Raw genomic sequence first — 17,671 nt, forward strand, 5'->3', positions numbered from 1 at the left:
GTATCTCCCTCTCTCTCTCACTCCCCTGCTCACGCTGTCTCTCTCTCTCTCTCTCTCCTAGAAAGAAATAAAACATTAAAAAAAAAAAACCTTATAAAACAAAAAGTGAAAATATGATGTGAACTAGAGATGAGATCATGAGGTGAGCAGCCTTCATCTCCGTGTTGAGGAGTGGTACAGAAGTGACAGCCTTGCAAGAATCAAAAGTTTAGGGTCTTAGTTTTTTTAAATAAAATGAAAATCCTGGTTTTTATGGGAAGCCAACTGATGCTTAAAAATTGGTAACTAATTCAAAAAAATTGTAATGGTTTGCAAGCAAGATGCAAACAGTAGATGGCCAGCGTGGGGCCTTTAGCATGAAGTCACATGCTCTGTCAGCAGACTTCGAGCACTAGTGACACCCGCTTAGCATCAGTCCTGCCCAAGGCCATTCTGTCCCCTTCTGCTTAGTGCTAGGAGCCACTCAAGGTGGGATGGCTACTGGCCATACAGACAGTGGACCAGGAATCAGGCTCAGAGCCCATCCACCGTATTCTGACAGTTATTAGGATGGGCAAGTGGGCTCTTGTTTCTCCTCCCTGAGGGGCACAGTGCGTGGGGACGTCACTCCTGACCCTTGGCTCCACTGCTAATGGAAACACCATGGTGGCAAAAGCAAAAGTGAATGGACTGGATCACTGGATGTCTTTGGAAAACCTTGAAAAGAATAAATATATTAACTGATCCATAAAGGAACTAACCGCCTAGGTTAGGAGAAACTGCTTTAAGCCTCCTTGTCTAGAGCTGAAAAGTTGAGAGTAGGCTGCCAATACCCCAACCAAAAAAGGAACTTAACCACCCTGCTGACTTGTTATTTTTAAACACATGTATTACCAGCTCGCCCTGGACTAAGTCCCATTCCTCACTGAAAACAGAGCTGGGGGGTGTGAACCTGACTCAGGCTTCTCTCCACTGTTCAAACTGTTTGCTTCACCCTTTCCTGGTTTCTTAGACTCTAAATGTTAACATTCTTACAACTGTTGGAGGAGTTTGTTTGCCTACCCAGAATAGTCTTGCCTTTGTTCTGTTATAATTTAAGGTATAATAGTCCCCAAAACTGGATTGATTTTTAAATTTTGGTTCCCTGGTCTTACCTTTGGGCATTCTGATTCAATATGTCCGAGATAAGGCTTGGTGATCTATTTTTTAAAATAAAAAGAAAACTTTTTGGTGGTTCAGATATAACTGACCCATGGGCCAGCCATTGGGTACCATTAGACTAGACTGCTTCAAGCTTACATCTAAACAACCAAAGTCCAGGGGCACCTGGGTGGCTCAGTCAGTTAAGCATCCAACTCTTGATTTCAGCTCAGGTCATGATCCCAGGGTTGTGGGATTGAGCCCTGACATCCAGCTCTATGCTGGGTGTGGAGCCTGCTTGGAATTCTCTTTCTCTGCCCCTCTCCCCTGCTCATACTTTCTCTAAAATAAATTTTTAAAAATTAAATGACAATCTTAGAAAAACTGTTGAGATTAGTATTGTGAATCATGTATCTGATAAGTTTGTATAGAGAATATATAAAGAACTCTTAGAAATCAACAGTAAAGAGGGACACTTGGCTGGCTTAGTAGAGCATGCAAGTCTTGATCTCAGGGTCATGAGTTCAAGCCCCACATTGGGCCTGAAGCCTACTTAAAAAAAAAAAAAAAACTTTAAGAAGAATAATAGACAACCCAATTAATAACTGGAAAAGGAGTCTGAATAGATATTTGTCCAGAAAAGGCATACTCATGGACAATAAGCAAATGAAAAGATGCTAACATCAGAGAAATGCACATTAAAACCACAATGAGAATACATTTATAACCACTAGGATGGGTATAATCAAACAACAACAAGGGTTATCAAGGATGTGGAGAAAATTGGAACTTCATAGGAACGTAAAAATGGTATAGCTATTTTGGGAAACAATATGGCAGTTCCTCCCAAGTTTAAACATATAAGTTACCATTTGAACCAGGATTCTACTCCTATGTAAATACTCAAAATAAATGAAAACATGCATCCACACAAAAATGTATATGAGTGTTTATAGCAGTTATTCACAACAGCCAAAAAGTAGAAACAACATAAATACCCAGTCAACTGGTGAATGAAAAAACTAAATGTGGAATAGTCCTACAACAGAATGTTAATTAGCAAGAAAAAGGAATGAAATGCAGGGCACCTGGGTGGCTCAGTCAGTCAACTGTCTGACCTCAGCTCAGGTCATGATCTCACAGTTATGAGTTCAATCCCTGCACTGGGATCTGCACTGACAGTGTAAAGCCTGCTGGAGTTTTCTCTCTCTCCACTTTTCTCTCTCTTTGTTTCTCTCTCTCTCTCTCTCTCTCTCTCTCTCTCTCTGTCTCTGTCTCTCTCCCCCTTCCTCACTTATGCTCTCCCTCTTAAAAATAAATAAACATTTAAAAAATTTTTAAGGAATGAAGTGCTAATATATTCTTCAACGTGGGTGAATCTTGAAAACAGTATGCCAAGTGAAAGAAGGCAAAATGTATGTGATAAGAAGGTCACATATCTCAATCTCTGTCTGAGATGGATGTTCTTTGGATGCATTTAAAAATCCTAGATGTTCATTCCCTGTTTGAGGATCACTTACGACTATGTCCACTTTTACCTTAAGTAATTTGTTTTTTTTTTTAATTGTTCTTTTCTAATATTAAAAAAAAAAATGGTCACAGGTACCTGCCTAGCTCAGTCGGTAGAGCATCCAACTCTTGATCTCAGGATCAAGAATTCAAGCCCCACATTGCGTATGGATCTACTTTTAAAAAGGAGGGGTGGTGCCTAGGTGGCTCAGTCGGTGTCTCACTCTTGGTTCCTGCTCAGGTCATGATCTCATGGTTTGTGAGTTCAAGCCCTGCACTGGGCTCTGTGCTGGCAGCATGGAGCCTGATTGGGATTCTCTGTCTTCCTCTTTCTATACTCCTCCCCAACTTGTTCTCTCTCTTTTTCAAAATAAATAAAAATTTTTTTAAAATCCTATATTCGACAAAAAGTCATATATGACTCTATTTTTATGAAATGACAAGACTGGCCGACTCCATAGAAGCACAGAGTAGGTTTGTGGTTTCCAAGGGCTTACGGGAAGGAGGAGTGGAAAGTGACTACTAATGATCACAGAGTGTTTAAGAGAGTGATGACAATGCTCTGAGATTGTGTAGATTGCAAAACTGAATATAGTAAACACCACTTTAAAACTGTGAATTTTATGGTAAAGTGCATAATGAAGCTCAATAAAGTTATTTGTTTGAAAAACTTGTAGGGATGCCTGGCTGGCTCAGTTGGAAAAGCATAGGATACTTGATCTCAGGATTGAATTTGAGCTCCCTGTTGGGTGTAGCAGTTTCTTAAATTTAAAAAAACCAAAAAACAAAAAACTTGCAAACAGCTCAGATATCCTCACAAAGTGGTACATACACACCATGAAATACTACTCTATAATAAAACATATACAACTTGGATGTGTCCCTGGGGAATTATGTTAGGTACAGAAAGCCAGTCCTAAGTTACAGACCAATTCCATTTTGTAACATTTTTGAAATGACAAACTTTTAGAAATGGTGAATAGGTTAGTGGTTACTGGCGTTATGGAAGAGGGGGCCTTACGGGAAGGAGGTGAGTATGGTTATAAATGATTAACAGGAAGGGTCCTTGTGGTGATGGAAATGTTCAGTAACCTTGTATGTGATGTGAATGTATAAACCCTACATCTGTGATTAAATTATAAAAGAAACTACACACCTAAACATAAACATAGAACTATAAATATAACTGAGTAAATCTATATATGATCAGTAGATTATGTCAATGTCAATATACTGTCCAAGTTGGCTTGAGGTAGAGAAGGCAGTGATTTTCTTGATAACATTTTGTGTGAGAGCACTGGGTGTGATATTGTAACTGTTCTTTGTGTCAGTTTTTGTTTGTTTGTTTGTTTTTTATAGAAAGTGTGCATGTCCAAGCAGGGGAGGAACAGTGGGAGATAGAGAGAGAGACTGATTGAATGAGATACCTTCATCCAAAAAAAATTTTTTTTATATGAGTAACAAGATACCTCAGAAACTGTTTTAGCATCTAGGCCCTGAGGTTATGACCACGAACAATACTCAGACCAGTCCTCTCACAGGAAAGACCATATAGCTCAAGTAGGTAAAGGTGGTCCCTCACTTTCTGTGAAAGAAACTCCAGGGTCACTAGTTGCAGGCCTGAAGCCCAGGAGGGAGACACAGGAGGATAGGGAGACCAAATCACTTTTGTCAGATTCATGGAACTGGCAAAGACACCAAAGCTCCTAATGCTCTTCCTAAGAGGAAGGAGGAGTGTTTCATTTTCACTAAGAGACCAGGGTTAAAACAGGATAGGAGTCCCTGCGTAGCTCTGGCCATGATCTCACGAGTCATGATATCATGGTTGGTGGGTTCGAGTCCCATGTCGGGCTCTGTGCTGACTGCTCAGAACATGGAGCCTGTTTTGGGTTCTTGTGTCTCCCTCTCTCTGTCTCTCTGTCCCTCCCTGCTTACGCTTTGTCTCTCTCTTTCAAAAGTAAATATTTTAAAATATATATATTAAAAAACTAACAGGATAAGCATGGTGCGGTGGGAGCAGAGAGTGGCTCGAGGCAACGTGGGATTGAGGATTCAGGGAGCCGGTGCCGTCCAAAACTAAAGCCTGCAGGAAACTACAACTCCCAGCGTCTCCCGCGGCCCGCCTGAGCCCTGGCCGTCATGTGACTACGGCTCACGTGTCTCTGCAGCCGGCTCGGGTGGGAAGCACCTTAGGTAGGTGGTTGGAGGGGAGACGGTGGAGGCGGCAGAGGGTAGGGGCGTTAAGTCTCGGACCCCCGCTGTCGCAGAGCCCTGCCCACTCCCTGCAGGGCTCCGAAGCCCGGCGCTCTGGGTCCCCCGCCAGCCTTCAAGAGGACCGGCTTTGCCGCGCGGTAGCTCGGACTGTTTCCACCTAGTGCTAGGCCCGGATCCAGTCCTGGAGCGCCTTCCTAGCTTACCTCACAGCAGCCCGCTCGCCTCGCTTCGGGCCTGGGGATCTTCCCCTCCGCGCCGGGTGCGCCCTAACCCACCTCCCAGGACAGCCCATCCTGCGTATTTCTGGGATCCAGCCCCAGACTGGACGGGGAACCCGCTCCGGTTGGGATCTGAGGGGGCCTACAGCAATGGTTACAGCTCTGGCCTGAGCCTGTGGACATCAGCCCTCTGGTTATGCCGACTATCTGCTATGACATTAGTCTAGCTTCTTTCCTTCCCTGAGCCTGTTCCCCTAACTGATCTGGTGCTCCATTATTGAGTTAGCATCAGAGCTGCTGACGTTCTGCTGAGCAGTGCAAAACAGCTCAAACTCTTCTCTCCGCTGACAGCAGAATTTAGATAAAGTCTTCAGAAGGAAGAAATTGGGGCCAGAGAGGAAAGTGAGGAAAATCAGATCCCAGATCTTCGGAAAGAAGGCACTTTAAGGAGCAACACACCCTCCACCATAGCCCATCAAGCAGAAGGGTAAGGTAAGGTGTGGGTAATGGTACGGGGGACTTCAGAGGGAGAGCTGAGAGAGCTTGGACCAGTGCAGAGTCCTCTGAAATGTGAGCAGGGTGAAGGAGGGGATCTCACAGCTCTGGGAGCAGTGACTTTGCAGGGCTCTTTCTTGAGCTATGCTGGGAACCTGGAAGCCCAGAACTCTCTCTGCCTCCACTACTCACAGATTTGATTTTTTTTTTTCCTGTGCTACTGGATGAGTAACAGGTTGCGTAAGAGGAAGCACTGTGGCATCTGATCTTTCTGGACTTGGAGCCAGCAGAGAGATATTTACTCTAGAGCTGTGTCCCTTGGTTGCATGCTTGGTGACAGATGTCTGAGAGCATACAGACTCTCGTTTTTCCCTCTCATGAGTGTACCGTTTCCACCTTTGTTCAGCCATCGCTAGGAGAAGCAATGAGAAGCATCCACCTACTCAGAGGGGATCTCATTAGCCATTCTAAACCCCTCAGTGTGCTGAGAGCATCAGAGGGATGCTTCTCTGATAGGTAGCAGTTAGGTCAGTCACGAGGGAGGAGAGTGAGAGTTAGCCTTGAATTTTCAAGGCCTTCGAAAGCTACACAGAATTTAGACTCTGGGCCAGAGTACAGTACGTTGGACTGTAATACATTGAAATACCCACACTTCTAGGTGAGGGCTGCTCTTGTGATCCTGTTGTGTGGAAACAGGCTGGGAGGCCAGATAGATTTAGATCCAAATCCTGCTCTGCCTCTTGCTAGTATATGACCCTGGTTCAATGGTATGATCTCCCTGAACCTTAAGACCACTGTGATAAGGTTCAGATAAGGACCATTCAGATAAGGAATGAATGAGATAAGATCCGGCCAAGGTACTCCCGCCCAACTGGAGTGTAGCCTCTCTTCAGTGATATGCTAGTATTCCTCTCTCTTATGTTTAGATCTTATTTACCTATGCGTCTCTAAGCCCGAAGCAGGCAGGATTTGCATCAGATATATCTCTGTCTCTGCCACCCTACACTGTGGCATCCAAATGCACTGTTCTGCATAGAGGCACACTTGGATTTGAATCTCAGCTATCTGACCTTGGGAATGTTTCAGCATTCTCTGCCCATCTCAGGATAACAGTAGTACCCGTCTCTCCCCTCTAGGCTGTGAAGAGCCGGAGCTCACAGGTCTCCTAGGATAACAGTCCCAAACAGGCTGGTGCCACCCTCCAGCTGCCCAGGGGATGTGGCTGTGAGGCAGAATCCACAGACCCCGTGGGAAGAGGGCTCCGAGGGCCATGGCCCAGGTCAGCATCAACAATGACCTCGGCGAGTGGGGCTTGAGCACAGACTCCGGGGAGCGGGCCCGTCTGCTGCAGAGTCCCTGCGTGGACACAGCCCCCAAGAGTGAAGGGGAGGCCTCTCCTGAGGGTCTGGGCAGAGGCACTACTTCCACAATTGGGGCCATCTTCATCGTCGTCAATGCCTGCCTAGGTGCAGGGCTGCTCAATTTCCCAGCAGCCTTCAGCACAGCAGGGGGCGTCGCAGCGGGCATCACACTGCAGATGGTGAGTGCACTGTCCAGAAGGGCAGAAATGCAGTCCAGGTGTTGGGTCTGGACTCTTTACCTTAGAAGGGAGGCTTTGCATCAGGGATAGTCAGTCAGTGACACAGGCTACCACTGCCCCCACCCTCACACTTGGCAGACATTATTAATCTATCCCAGCATTCTTCCCTCTGAGCCCACATGAGGCTTCAGAAGGCTTCCCAGCAGCCGGGGAAGTTTGGACAACTGTATATTTAATAATCTTGTAGTTAATGTTTAATGAGTGGGCCCTTATCTTTTAGAACTACATGCTGAAATATTTACTGGTGAAATGACTTGATAGCTTGTATTTCCTTCAACATAATCCAGAGTGGGAGAGGGAGGCAAGATGGACCACGAGTTGGTTATTTTTGAAGCTGAGTGATGGGTGCATGGGGGTTCATGATACCATCTTGTTTACTCTTGCATATGTTTGAAATTTTCCACAAAATCTCTTCTGTTTTTAAAGAAAGTCTCAACTCGGCAGCCTCCAGCAATCTGGTAAAGTTGCCTGCAAGATGAGATTTATTTACCAAACCGGCTTTGGGCATTGGCCTAATAAACGCTGAGCAACGGCAGGCTGCGCTTTGCTGCCAGGCCTGTCGCACACCCTGTGGCTCTGTCCTGCCTGCAGGGCATGCTGGTCTTCATCATCAGTGGCCTAGTCATCCTGGCCTACTGCTCCCAGGCCAGCAATGAGAGGACCTACCAGGAGGTGGTGTGGGCCGTGTGTGGCAAGCTGACGGGAGTGCTGTGTGAGGTCACCATCGCCATCTACACTTTTGGCACCTGCATCGCCTTCCTCATCATCATCGGAGACCAACAAGACAAGAGTGAGGTTCCCCCGCAGTAGCTGCTTCATCCTTCCCTCTCGGCCCTGGGGGTCCTGCATGGAGGGAATGGGCATGAACACTTGCCCAAGGCCTAGCCTGGGTCCAGCATTCTTCTGCAAATCCCCCCTCCTGGCCGCTGAGCCCATTAGACAGATGGAGGCCCTGAGGCTCCACAGAACAGAAGGGCCGCAGCCTTGCAGGAGCCTGGCATGACACTCCCTTCTTCCTCCCTCCCTGTGCAGTTATAGCTGTGATGGCAAAGGAGCCTGAGGGGGCCGGCAGCAGCTCCTGGTACACAGACCGGAAGTTCACTATCAGCCTCACTGCCTTCCTCTTCATCCTGCCCCTTTCCATCCCCAGAGAGATCGGCTTTCAGAAATACGCCAGGTTCGGAGGCCCCACCCCAACCCAAGCCAGACAGAAGCCCTAATCACAGACAGCTAAAGAGCCAGGCGCTGCTGGAGAACCCTCTCCTGGGGCAGCAAAAGTGAGCAAGGCAGGCTGGACCACGGCTCGCAAGGCTCCCAGCCTAAGATTTCCTTTTGTGTCTGCATCAAGGGAGACAGTGGCCCTTTGCATCAGTAAGAGATTCTGTTCCAATGTCCTTGTCAAATAAGAGACAGGTGATAATCAGGAGTCCAAAGGCAGCTTCCAGGCCAGGGCCTTGGCTTTCCCAGGGAGGATGGGATTTTTGATCATTTGGAATTGTCAAGCATGGCTCCATCTTCCATGCAGCGTAGTTTGAAGGGAGAGGACTGGCTTCCCGGCTCAGGGGCTGAAAACCTGTGTAATTCTGAGCCGTTTCCTGTGATCCATAATTGACAGGGTCACACTCAGCTGTTTCCAAGGTCCCCTTTAATGTTGACATCCCAGTACATGAATCTTCAACCCTTTTACCTCCGGTGTCTCCTAGTAATCAAAGGCCCTGCTTGCCGCAGCCACCAAGTGGGGGCTGCACTGATGGAAGAAACACATTTGCTTTAAGCCCAGACCTCTGAGCCGTGGAGCTGAACCAGGGCATTTCCTAATGGTCAGAAATGTTAGTCTGGTCCCCTCTTGGGGTCCAGCTCCCTCCATGCTGTGACTGATTTCTTTAAAACTTTTTTTTTTTTTTTAAGTTTATTTAAGTAATCTATACACGCAACTTGGGGCTCAAACTCATGACCCCAAGATCCAGAGTCCCATGCTTTTCTGACTGAGCCAGCCAGGCGCCCCTCTAAAGCTTATGTCTCATGCACTGTTCGAGGGTTTGTTTGGAATGGTCTCCCAGTGCTGCGGGTGGATAACCCCTGGGGTGGAGTCAGAGAGAGGGCAACCAGGGCTGGGGAAGAGGAAACTCAAACCATTCTTTCTGGCAGCTTCTTGAGCGTCGTGGGCACCTGGTATGTCACTGCCATCATCATCATCAAATATATCTGGCCAGATAAAGAGATGACCCCAGGGGACATCCTGACTAGGTGGGTAAGAGCCCTGAGGAATGCACTGCTTGGGCTCCAGGAGGTGCTGGGTCAGACATCTAAAGGCCATAGAGGTGCTCTGCTTAAAGCCTATTGGCTCACCACACGTGACTTGTTGGTCATTGGAGGAAGGAGGCAAGAGTGAGAACCAATATCCAGCATCTAACCAACGAGCCATTGTGAGACTCGGCCTTGAGTTATGGAGACTGCCAGGGTGGAATTGCACATCTCTGCAACTTTTAAGTCTCCTGTTTTTGAAAGAAAAAGGAAAGCAAAAGCTCCAGTGCAGGAACCAGAAATTCTGGATTTGGGTCCCAGGAGGGTCTTCCAGTGCCTCAGTTTACTGACCTGTGAAATGGAGAGGTGCCCTCTCCCTCTCCCTGTTTCCAGACTTACGGGGGTTGAGTGTGTAGAATAGTGGTTGGAGGAGGCCATGTCGGTCTGAGTGAAGAGTAAGGACACGGGGCGGTTGGTGGCTCTGTGGGATTCACAGGCAGCAGACTCTTCTGTGTTTGTCCACAGGCCAGCCTCCTGGGTCGCCGTGTTCAATGCTATGCCCACCATCTGCTTCGGATTTCAGGTGCCAGTTGCAAGGTTCCTATTGTCCTCTTAGCTCACTCCCCACCCTGGGTGGGAACCCACATTGCAGGGGGGGATGGGGACATCCTGGGAGGAAAGACAGGTCAGACCACTGGGACTTGTCCCTGGGGCCTTGGTCCCCAAACTGCCTCCCTCTGGAAACTGGGAAGGGGTCACTTCCTCACCATAACTGTGACCTTCACCCTAACAGTGCCACGTGAGCAGTGTGCCAGTCTTCAACAGCATGCGGCAGCCCAAAGTGAAGACCTGGGGTGGGGTGGTGACAGCCGCCATGGTCATAGCCCTCGCTGTCTACATGGGCACGGGTGAGTGCTCCCCTCTGACAGCTGGGCTTGGAGTGCTCCCACTTTCTGTCTTTGTCTCCAAGTCCTCTGGCCCAGCTTTCCTGGAGACAGCCCTGCATTCCCAGCATATCAAACACTTGGGTCAGCATTGGCTTGAACCTGGGCTGCCTTGGGCCTTCTCCCACCCAAATGAGAGAGACATATTCATCCGTTCGCTTGGCAGCACTCAGTTGGTGCCTAGTTAGTGCCAGGAACCATTCCCAGCACAGGGGATGCCATGAAGATTGACAGACTTGCTCTCCTGGAATTGACAGTCTAGCCAGAGAGTCTTAGAAGAGTAAGTCAGGAATCAGTTAGGACATCCAGACGGTGAGTGCCACCACGATAGTGAGACAGGGAAGATATGAGTGGGACTAGGAGAGGTGATGACAGCCACCCTGGTTCACAGGAGGCTGCTGTCTGAGGGGGTGGCATGTAGGGAGGCCCCAGTGATGAGGAGCCAGCATCTGAAGGGCTGACAGAAGAGCATTCCAGACAGAGGCGGGAAATGCCAGGCCCCTGATGCAGGGACAGACAGGGCTATGCAGCTGGAGTGGGGTGAGTTGGGGGTGGGGGGGGGGGTCAGGCAGGGAGGCCATACAGGGAATGGGGTAGGTCCAGTTGGGGCTGAGGACTGTGGGGAGCCAGAGAGGAAGCATTTCAAGCAGGGGCACTTCTCGACCAAACATGGCCGTGGGCACCCTGCAGGGAATGGCTCGGATGACAGAGCAGGACAGGAAGACCAGGCCCTGTGATTCCTTCCGCAGGTGCTATTGGGCAGCACTGTTCTACCTCTGAAGACAAAGCCAGGAGCAAGAGGGGCAGATAGGCCGAGTCCCTGGCCTCCTGGGGCTCGTGTTCTGGCTGGGGAGACACAATGAACAAGTGTAAAAGGAGGACAAAAAACAGAGAGGAGAGTTCTGAGGAAAAGAGAGCAGGGTGCTGTGAGTGAGCGCCCAGGGCCAGGGGGTATTGTGGATGGGCAGGGTGGGCACATTCTCTGAGGAGGGGACACTGGAGCTGCGACCTGGATGGTGAGGAGACGGGTGCAAAGAGCTGGATAGACAGAAGGTTAGTGCAGAAGCTCCGAGACAGGAATGTGCTGGGCGAGCTCAGGATGACAAAGGCGGCAGTGGGGAGAGGATGTGAGAAGTCAGGGACAAGGCCTCGGGTCCCAGCCCGACACCCTCTTAGCCTCCAGAGCTGCTCCGGCACCCTCCCCATCTGAGGTGCACCCAGGAGGAGAGGGTCCATCCCCCTAACCCTCCCAGGACTGTCTCTGCCAGCTCTCGTCCCGTCCTCAGGCATCTGTGGCTTCCTGACCTTCGGAGCTGCTGTGGACCCCGATGTGCTCCTGTCCTACCCCTCGGAGGACATGGCTGTGGCCGTTGCCCGTGCCTTCATCATCCTGAGCGTGCTCACCTCCTACCCCATCCTGCACTTCTGTGGGCGGTGAGCCCCCTCTCCACCCCACGGGGGTGCTCCCTCTCACCAGCACGGCTCAGGGCCCGAGAGCCCTTTGAACGCGGTCCTTTGGACTTCTGTGAGTCCTCTAAGGACCTGAGGTCCGATCCTTTCCTGAACACCTAGCCTTGGGGGTACCCAGACCCTTCCTTTTCAGGAGGATAATAGCATCAGTTCCTGCAGGGTGAGCACGTCCCAGGCCAGGACAGGCCCTAAGCACATCACACCCACCATCCCATCCAGTCCCCATGGCAACCACAAGAGTACTGCTGGACCCGTTTCACAGAACAGGAAACAGGCTCAGAGCTTAGGGCCTTACCCCCAGTCTACGCACTCAGTGGTCCGGCTCTGTGAACCTGGAGGAGGGGGCCTCTGAGCCACTCTCTGTGTGGGCAGGGCGGTGATCGAGGGCCTGTGGCTGCGCTACCAGGGGATGCCCGTGGAGGAGGACGTGGGGCGGGAGCGGCGGCGACGCGTGCTGCAGACGCTGGTCTGGTTCCTGCTCACCCTGCTGCTGGCACTCTTCATCCCTGACATCGGCAAGGTCATCTCAGTCATCGGAGGCCTGGCCGCCTGCTTCATCTTTGTATTCCCAGGTGTGGACCCCTGCACCCCTCACCTCCACCCCCCACACATCACCGGCTCCCAGGGTCTCCCTGCCGCAACTCCTCCCTAGTTCACCTGCAGTGAGAGTAACCACCAGCCTTATCAATCACCCACCTCAGGCTCTGCACTAACCCCTGCTCCTCCTGAAAAGAAGGGATAGATGTTATCTCCACTCTGCTGATTCAGAGCTGTGAGGAGGTTAAACAGACTCAACTACTGAGTAACAACTTTTCTGACCCGAGTCTGTCTAGGTGCACAGCCTACGCTCTTAACCTTTCATTCGCTTCTCTGTTGCTGCCTGACTGTTAGGGATCCGGCTGGTTCAGCCTAGTACAGCCCAGAGGGTGCCGGGGTCTGGTGGCAGCACCCAGATGCCGAGGTCAGGAGACCTGAGTTTCAGACACAAGTCTGCCACCGGATCCCCAGGAAGTGCTCCCACCTGCCCCACCTTGAGCTCTGCCTGTACCCAGCTTATTTCTCTCTAGGAGACCAACCTGAAAGCCCTTGCCCCTTTGCGTGGAGCTGGGGGGCCACATCTGCTCATAAGTGCCCTGGGAAGGGCCCTCGAGGTGGTGGGGGCTACTGCTGAATCACCTTCTGTGGCTGCCCCTTTGGCTCTGGGGCTCGCCTGCAGCCCGTGGAGAGCCTGTCAGATGCTGGCCTCTCCCTAGAGAGCAGACCAAGGCCTCCCACTGCACATGGAGTTGGGGCGGAGGTGAAGAGTAAACAGAGGCCTTCCTCTACTCACCACCGCTACCTCTTGGTAAAGGGGGAGAGTGGGCCTAAGTGAAGGAGCCCACCTGAGCTCTCAGGGCCACGTCTTCTCTTCCAGGGCTGTGCCTCATTCAAGCCAAACTCTCAGAGATGGAAGAAGTCAAGCCAGCCAGGTAAAGCAGGCCCCGGCATGCAGTCCCGTCAGGGAGGGGCCAGGTGAGGGATGGGCTGGTGGGCACGAGTGCGCTTAAATCAGGCAAAGGTCAAGAGACCTGTGAACTTAAAAAGCATAAGAGTTTTCTAAATACCTTCTTAAGAAATGAGTGGCACATGCTAGTTGTGACCGTTTAAATGCTCCTAAAGGACTTGAGAGAAAAAAGTGGAAGTCCCTCTTGCCCCTACAGCCCACTCCCCACCTGAGAGCTCTCTGTCATCAGCATGGTCTTCTAGATGTTTCTCTGCATGCATCATGTCCATGTACATAAAGCTATGCATATGCATGCACAAACACATGAAATTTTGTGTCTAAGTTGTTTTTCTTTTCAAAAATGGCTTTATGCCAGACACTTTTCTGCCACTTGCTTTCTTTCACTTAACCATGTGACTTGGAGATCACCCTACATTAGCGCAAGAAGATCCGTCCACGTCTCCCCTTTTCTAAGGGCGGCAGAGCGTTCTCTTGTATGAATGTATGAATACTCATGTACGTCTTGACACACCTGTTTCAAGGACCTTGTTAGCATCAATTCTTTTTTTTTTCTTTTTTTCTTTTTCTTTATATTTATTTCTAGGAGAGAGAGAGACAGCGTGAGCAGGGGAGGGTCAGAGAGAGAGGGAGACACAGACTCTGAAATAGGCTCCAGGCTCTGAGCTGTCAGTACAGAGCCCTACGCAGGGCTCAAACCCATGAACCATGAGATTATGACTTGAGCTGAAGTCAGACACTTAAATAACTGAGCACCCGGGCATCCTGGTGTTAGTCTGGTAGATGAAAAACACAATATTGTTTTCATATCCACATTTCCTTGATTAGTATAGAAGTTGAAAACAGGTTGTAACCTTTTTAAAAAGAGTTATATTTTTATATTCTATATACTTCATTCTATAGTGAAATAATATTCATTATAGAAAACTTTTTTTGTGAATTCATTTTTTTAATTTATTTATTTATTTATTTTTTCTGAGAGAGCATGAGCAGGAGAGGGTCAGAGAGAGGGGGAGATACAGAATCTGAAGCAGCCTACAGGCTCTGAGCTAGCTGTCAGCACAGAGCCTGACGTGGGCCTTGAACCCACGAGATCATGACCTGAGCCAAAGTCGGACACTTAACTGACTGAGCCACCCAGGTGTCCCATTTTAGAAAACTTTAAAAATAAAATATAAGGAAGAAAATTTAAGGCATCCTTAATCTCAATACCCTGTTGGATCCCCTTAATCCCCTGTTGGTATATTTGATGTATATATTTGCAGATGTCTGCACTTCTCTTTGTAAATGGAGTGGATCACACTCCATGTGACCTGGTTTTTCCTGAACATGTTTCCATCAGGAGGCATGCATTCTAATCCTGGTTCTGCCCTTGGCTTTATGACCTGTCAATGATCTCCATTAGGTCTTAGTCTTCTCACCCATAGATTGGGGATCTTATACCTGGCCCCGCATAACTTTGTGTGAAAAGTCATTGTGAAGCAGAAATTGCTCTACCCGCTAGAGAAATGCTTTAAGTAATTACAATAATTAACTGATATGTAGGTATGTATCATATATGTATATATGGTATATATACATACACATGTGTGTATGTACACATGCACACATGCACATAGAAGTCTGCAAAGCCATGGGTAGGTTGACTAACTAGGCCTCTCTCTCCTTCTGCCCTACAGCTGGTGGGCACTGGTCAGTTATGGTGTCCTCTTGGTCACCCTGGGAGCCTTCATCTTCGGCCAGACCACAGCTAATGCCATCTTTGTGGATCTCTTGGCATAACCTCTGCCTCCCAGGCAACACATGGCCTTTGCCACTGGATGCAGGAGCGCATCTCTTAGAGCTGTGGGCTCACCTTGAGTCCAGCATCATTCCCGTCTACTGGTGGGATGACATCTGGACATCCTTTTCCAGGGACAGTTCTGGAGTGAAATCAGACCTCACACCTCTGGACAACGCAGACCGAGCTCCCCTCCTGCTCTCCAGTCCCGGCAGTGCTAGAATGGAGGGAGGAGGTCTTGTATCACAGAAGAACCTTCTCTGTCCTCCAACTCTCAGCTTCTCCATTCCTGAAAAACATGGGTGAAGAGAATCAGAACATCTCAGAAAAGAGACCCCAGCCTGACTTTCATTTGGAGACAGAGTATGGGCAAAGGGCCACTCCACAGAGCACCGTGTCCTGAGTGGGACCTGTGCTCATTACCCCAGGACTCGGTGCCTACTCCAGTTTGTCAGCTGCTTGGCCAGCAGTGGCTTCTCTGGGATCTGGCCACTTCCAAAGGTAGCACAAAAGTCATACAGACGCACAGAGGTAGATAGAGTCATGCCTTGTCCACCCCCAGCCTGGGCCCACAGTGAGCCTGTAGACCTCTTGTCCGTGGCTAATTGACATTTCCCAAGACTTTGGGACCTCACTCTCTTTCCCCAGACCTGAGGGTCCAGGTGTCCCTCTCCTCCTCCATCTCCAGACATCATCAAGTCTAATGTTTACAAACGGTGCCAGCCCGGCTCTGACTCAAAGGACAGGGGCCGTCCCGTGCCACCGCGGTGCTGTGAGTACTCTTCAGTTAGCTTTCCCCTTGGCAGAAAGTCTGTTTTTCTCACTCAGATTCCAGATGGGCCCCTTGTTTCTGTGGCACAGGTGGGTGAGAGAGAAGGCTGGGAACCTTTCAAACCCACGCAGGCTGGGCTGGTCAGAGTCCAAGTGAGTTTCTCTGATAGCTTCTCTTGCAGCGACTCCTTCTCTTCTGCCTGCGCTCTGCTCCCTTCTTCCCTGGCAACCCCAGCAGGATAGCCCACAGAGAAGAACAGCCGAGTTGTCACTGACTCGGCAGCACTTGAGTGTAGTCACGCCAGTCTAGGAGTGTCCCTTCTGGTCCAGATCTTGTCTGCTCCCTCCCCCCAGCATTTCTTCAGTCCCTACCCCATTTTTTCTAGCTCATTCTCTCCTGCTCATGCAACACTGGGGGCAGGTGGTGTACTAGACCCTTTTGTGTCAGCTTCCTCAGCTCCTCAGGCCCACCAGACCTGGCCTCAGTGACCTGACACTGAGGTCATATGTGGGTTGTGCCCCAGGTAGGGTGAGGAGGGACACTCTTCTCCCACTCTGATTTTTTTTTTAATTTTTTTTTTTTAACATTTATGTTTGAGAGGGAGAGAGGCAGACCACAAGCAGAGGAAGGGCAGAGAGAGGGAGACAGAGAATCTGAAACAGGCTCCAGGCTCTGAGGTGTCAGCGCAGAGCCCGATGTGGGGCTCGAACTCACAGCTGTGAGAACATGATCTGAGCTGAAGTTGGCTGCCCAACCAACTGAGCCACCCAGGCACTCCCCTCTTCTCCCACTCTCAATTCCCAGTTTTCCCCCCTTGGCTGTTCACTTTGACCAATCCCAGGCATCAAATCAGGCCTCCTCCACCTGGAACTCCCAGAATTTCCTTGGCCCACACCGTACCAGGGGTGAGAGGGACCCCCGCCCCAGCAGCCCTCCACTCAGGGCAGTGAGATCATAGAAGCAGAGGCTGGCTGCACCCAGATAGGCTTCTGCTGAGTCCCCAGACTGGATGGCCTGCCTTTCCTTACATTCCCCCTCCACCCTGGGGCCAGACCCATTGTGCTGTTGTCTCTCAGCCCGCGGCACAGCACTAGGCCCTTCCAGTGCCCATCCGTGTCCAGTCGAGGGATGGGGGGCGTGAGGGGAGTCCTCACAGAAACAGACCCGTCAGGAAAAGGAGCTGGAATCTGGCCGCTCAGCCGAAGCTCAGGAGCCCCCTGCCCTGCCCTCCAAGCCTGGGTATTTTACTGTTTCTTTTCTACGCGTGCACATTCATACCAGAGAGGGTGGCTAATAAAAAGAGGCTGTGCTGCTGAGCTGTGTGGCCTGTGTCTAGTGCTGGGGACACAGTCCAGGCCACTGACAAGAAGAAGGTAAGCTGGTGGGGAGGGGGTGGAGCAAGGAATTCTGGCTTCATCGACTTCGATCCCTGTCTCAGAGATGAGTCCTGCCGTGATCCCCTGAGCAAGACGGGAACATACAAGTGGTTCTTGATGCCTCCCCTCTCTTCCACTTCCTGTCAGCCTCTGCCTGCCAACCTGGGAATTTACCCTGGGCTCCTGTCCTTGGTTCAAGTCCTCCTTGTGTCTTCGTGGCACCACATGGCCTCAGACTGGCCTCTGTGCTGTATGTCTCATGCAGACCTCACATTCTGGGGTGAGCTTCAACCTCCTGAGCATCCACCCTCATCCTTTCAGAGGTGTGTGTTGAGCAGACCCTCGGTGTCCTGGTCATGGGGCCAGGTACTTACTGCTCAGTGCTAGCAGGAAGATAAACTCAGCAAAACAGACAGCAGCTCCACTCTC

The 17,671-nt window shown here is 50.0% G+C and overlaps 1 protein-coding gene across 9 annotated transcripts; it reads left to right on the forward strand.

Moving 5' to 3' along the window:
- Positions 1 to 4,790: 4,790 nt before the first annotated feature.
- On the forward strand, positions 4,791 to 16,472 carry SLC38A7 (solute carrier family 38 member 7). 9 transcript variants are annotated; one of them, XM_039232687.1, is made up of 12 exons: positions 4,791 to 4,821; positions 5,415 to 5,552; positions 6,692 to 7,095; positions 7,747 to 7,945; positions 8,188 to 8,332; positions 9,304 to 9,402; positions 9,925 to 9,982; positions 10,193 to 10,307; positions 11,630 to 11,777; positions 12,220 to 12,385; positions 13,228 to 13,282; positions 14,994 to 16,472. In XM_039232687.1, exons 3-12 carry the CDS (start codon positions 6,826 to 6,828, stop codon positions 15,398 to 15,400), a joined length of 1,662 nt encoding a protein of 553 aa, XP_039088618.1. In that variant the 5' UTR covers positions 4,791 to 4,821; positions 5,415 to 5,552; positions 6,692 to 6,825; the 3' UTR covers positions 15,401 to 16,472. The 9 variants fall into 9 exon arrangements, with proteins under 9 accessions (XP_039088618.1, XP_039088619.1, XP_039088623.1 ...); XM_039232688.1 differs by having other exon boundaries at positions 4,801 to 4,821; positions 5,412 to 5,552; XM_039232692.1 differs by lacking the exon at positions 4,791 to 4,821 and having other exon boundaries at positions 4,873 to 5,552; positions 6,692 to 6,834; positions 7,022 to 7,095.
- Positions 16,473 to 17,671: the final 1,199 nt, after the last annotated feature.

The sequence above is a fragment of the Hyaena hyaena genome, unplaced genomic scaffold, assembly GCF_003009895.1.
Source record: "Hyaena hyaena isolate Hyena2069 unplaced genomic scaffold, ASM300989v1 scaffold_68, whole genome shotgun sequence".
In the NCBI taxonomy this organism is placed as follows: Eukaryota; Metazoa; Chordata; class Mammalia; order Carnivora; family Hyaenidae; genus Hyaena; species Hyaena hyaena.

Excerpts from the sequence above, each read along its gene's own strand:
- SLC38A7 (XM_039232687.1), top strand. The coding sequence starts at position 6,826 with ATGGCCCAGGTCAGCATCAACAATGACCTCGGCGAGTGGGGCTTGAGC. Across the intron at positions 8,333-9,303 it reads GGCTTTCAGAAATACGCCAG|CTTCTTGAGCGTCGTGGGCA; the intron begins GTTCGGAGGCCC and ends TCTTTCTGGCAG. Across the intron at positions 11,778-12,219 it reads ATCCTGCACTTCTGTGGGCG|GGGATGCCCGTGGAGGAGGA; the intron begins GTGAGCCCCCTC and ends CTGCGCTACCAG.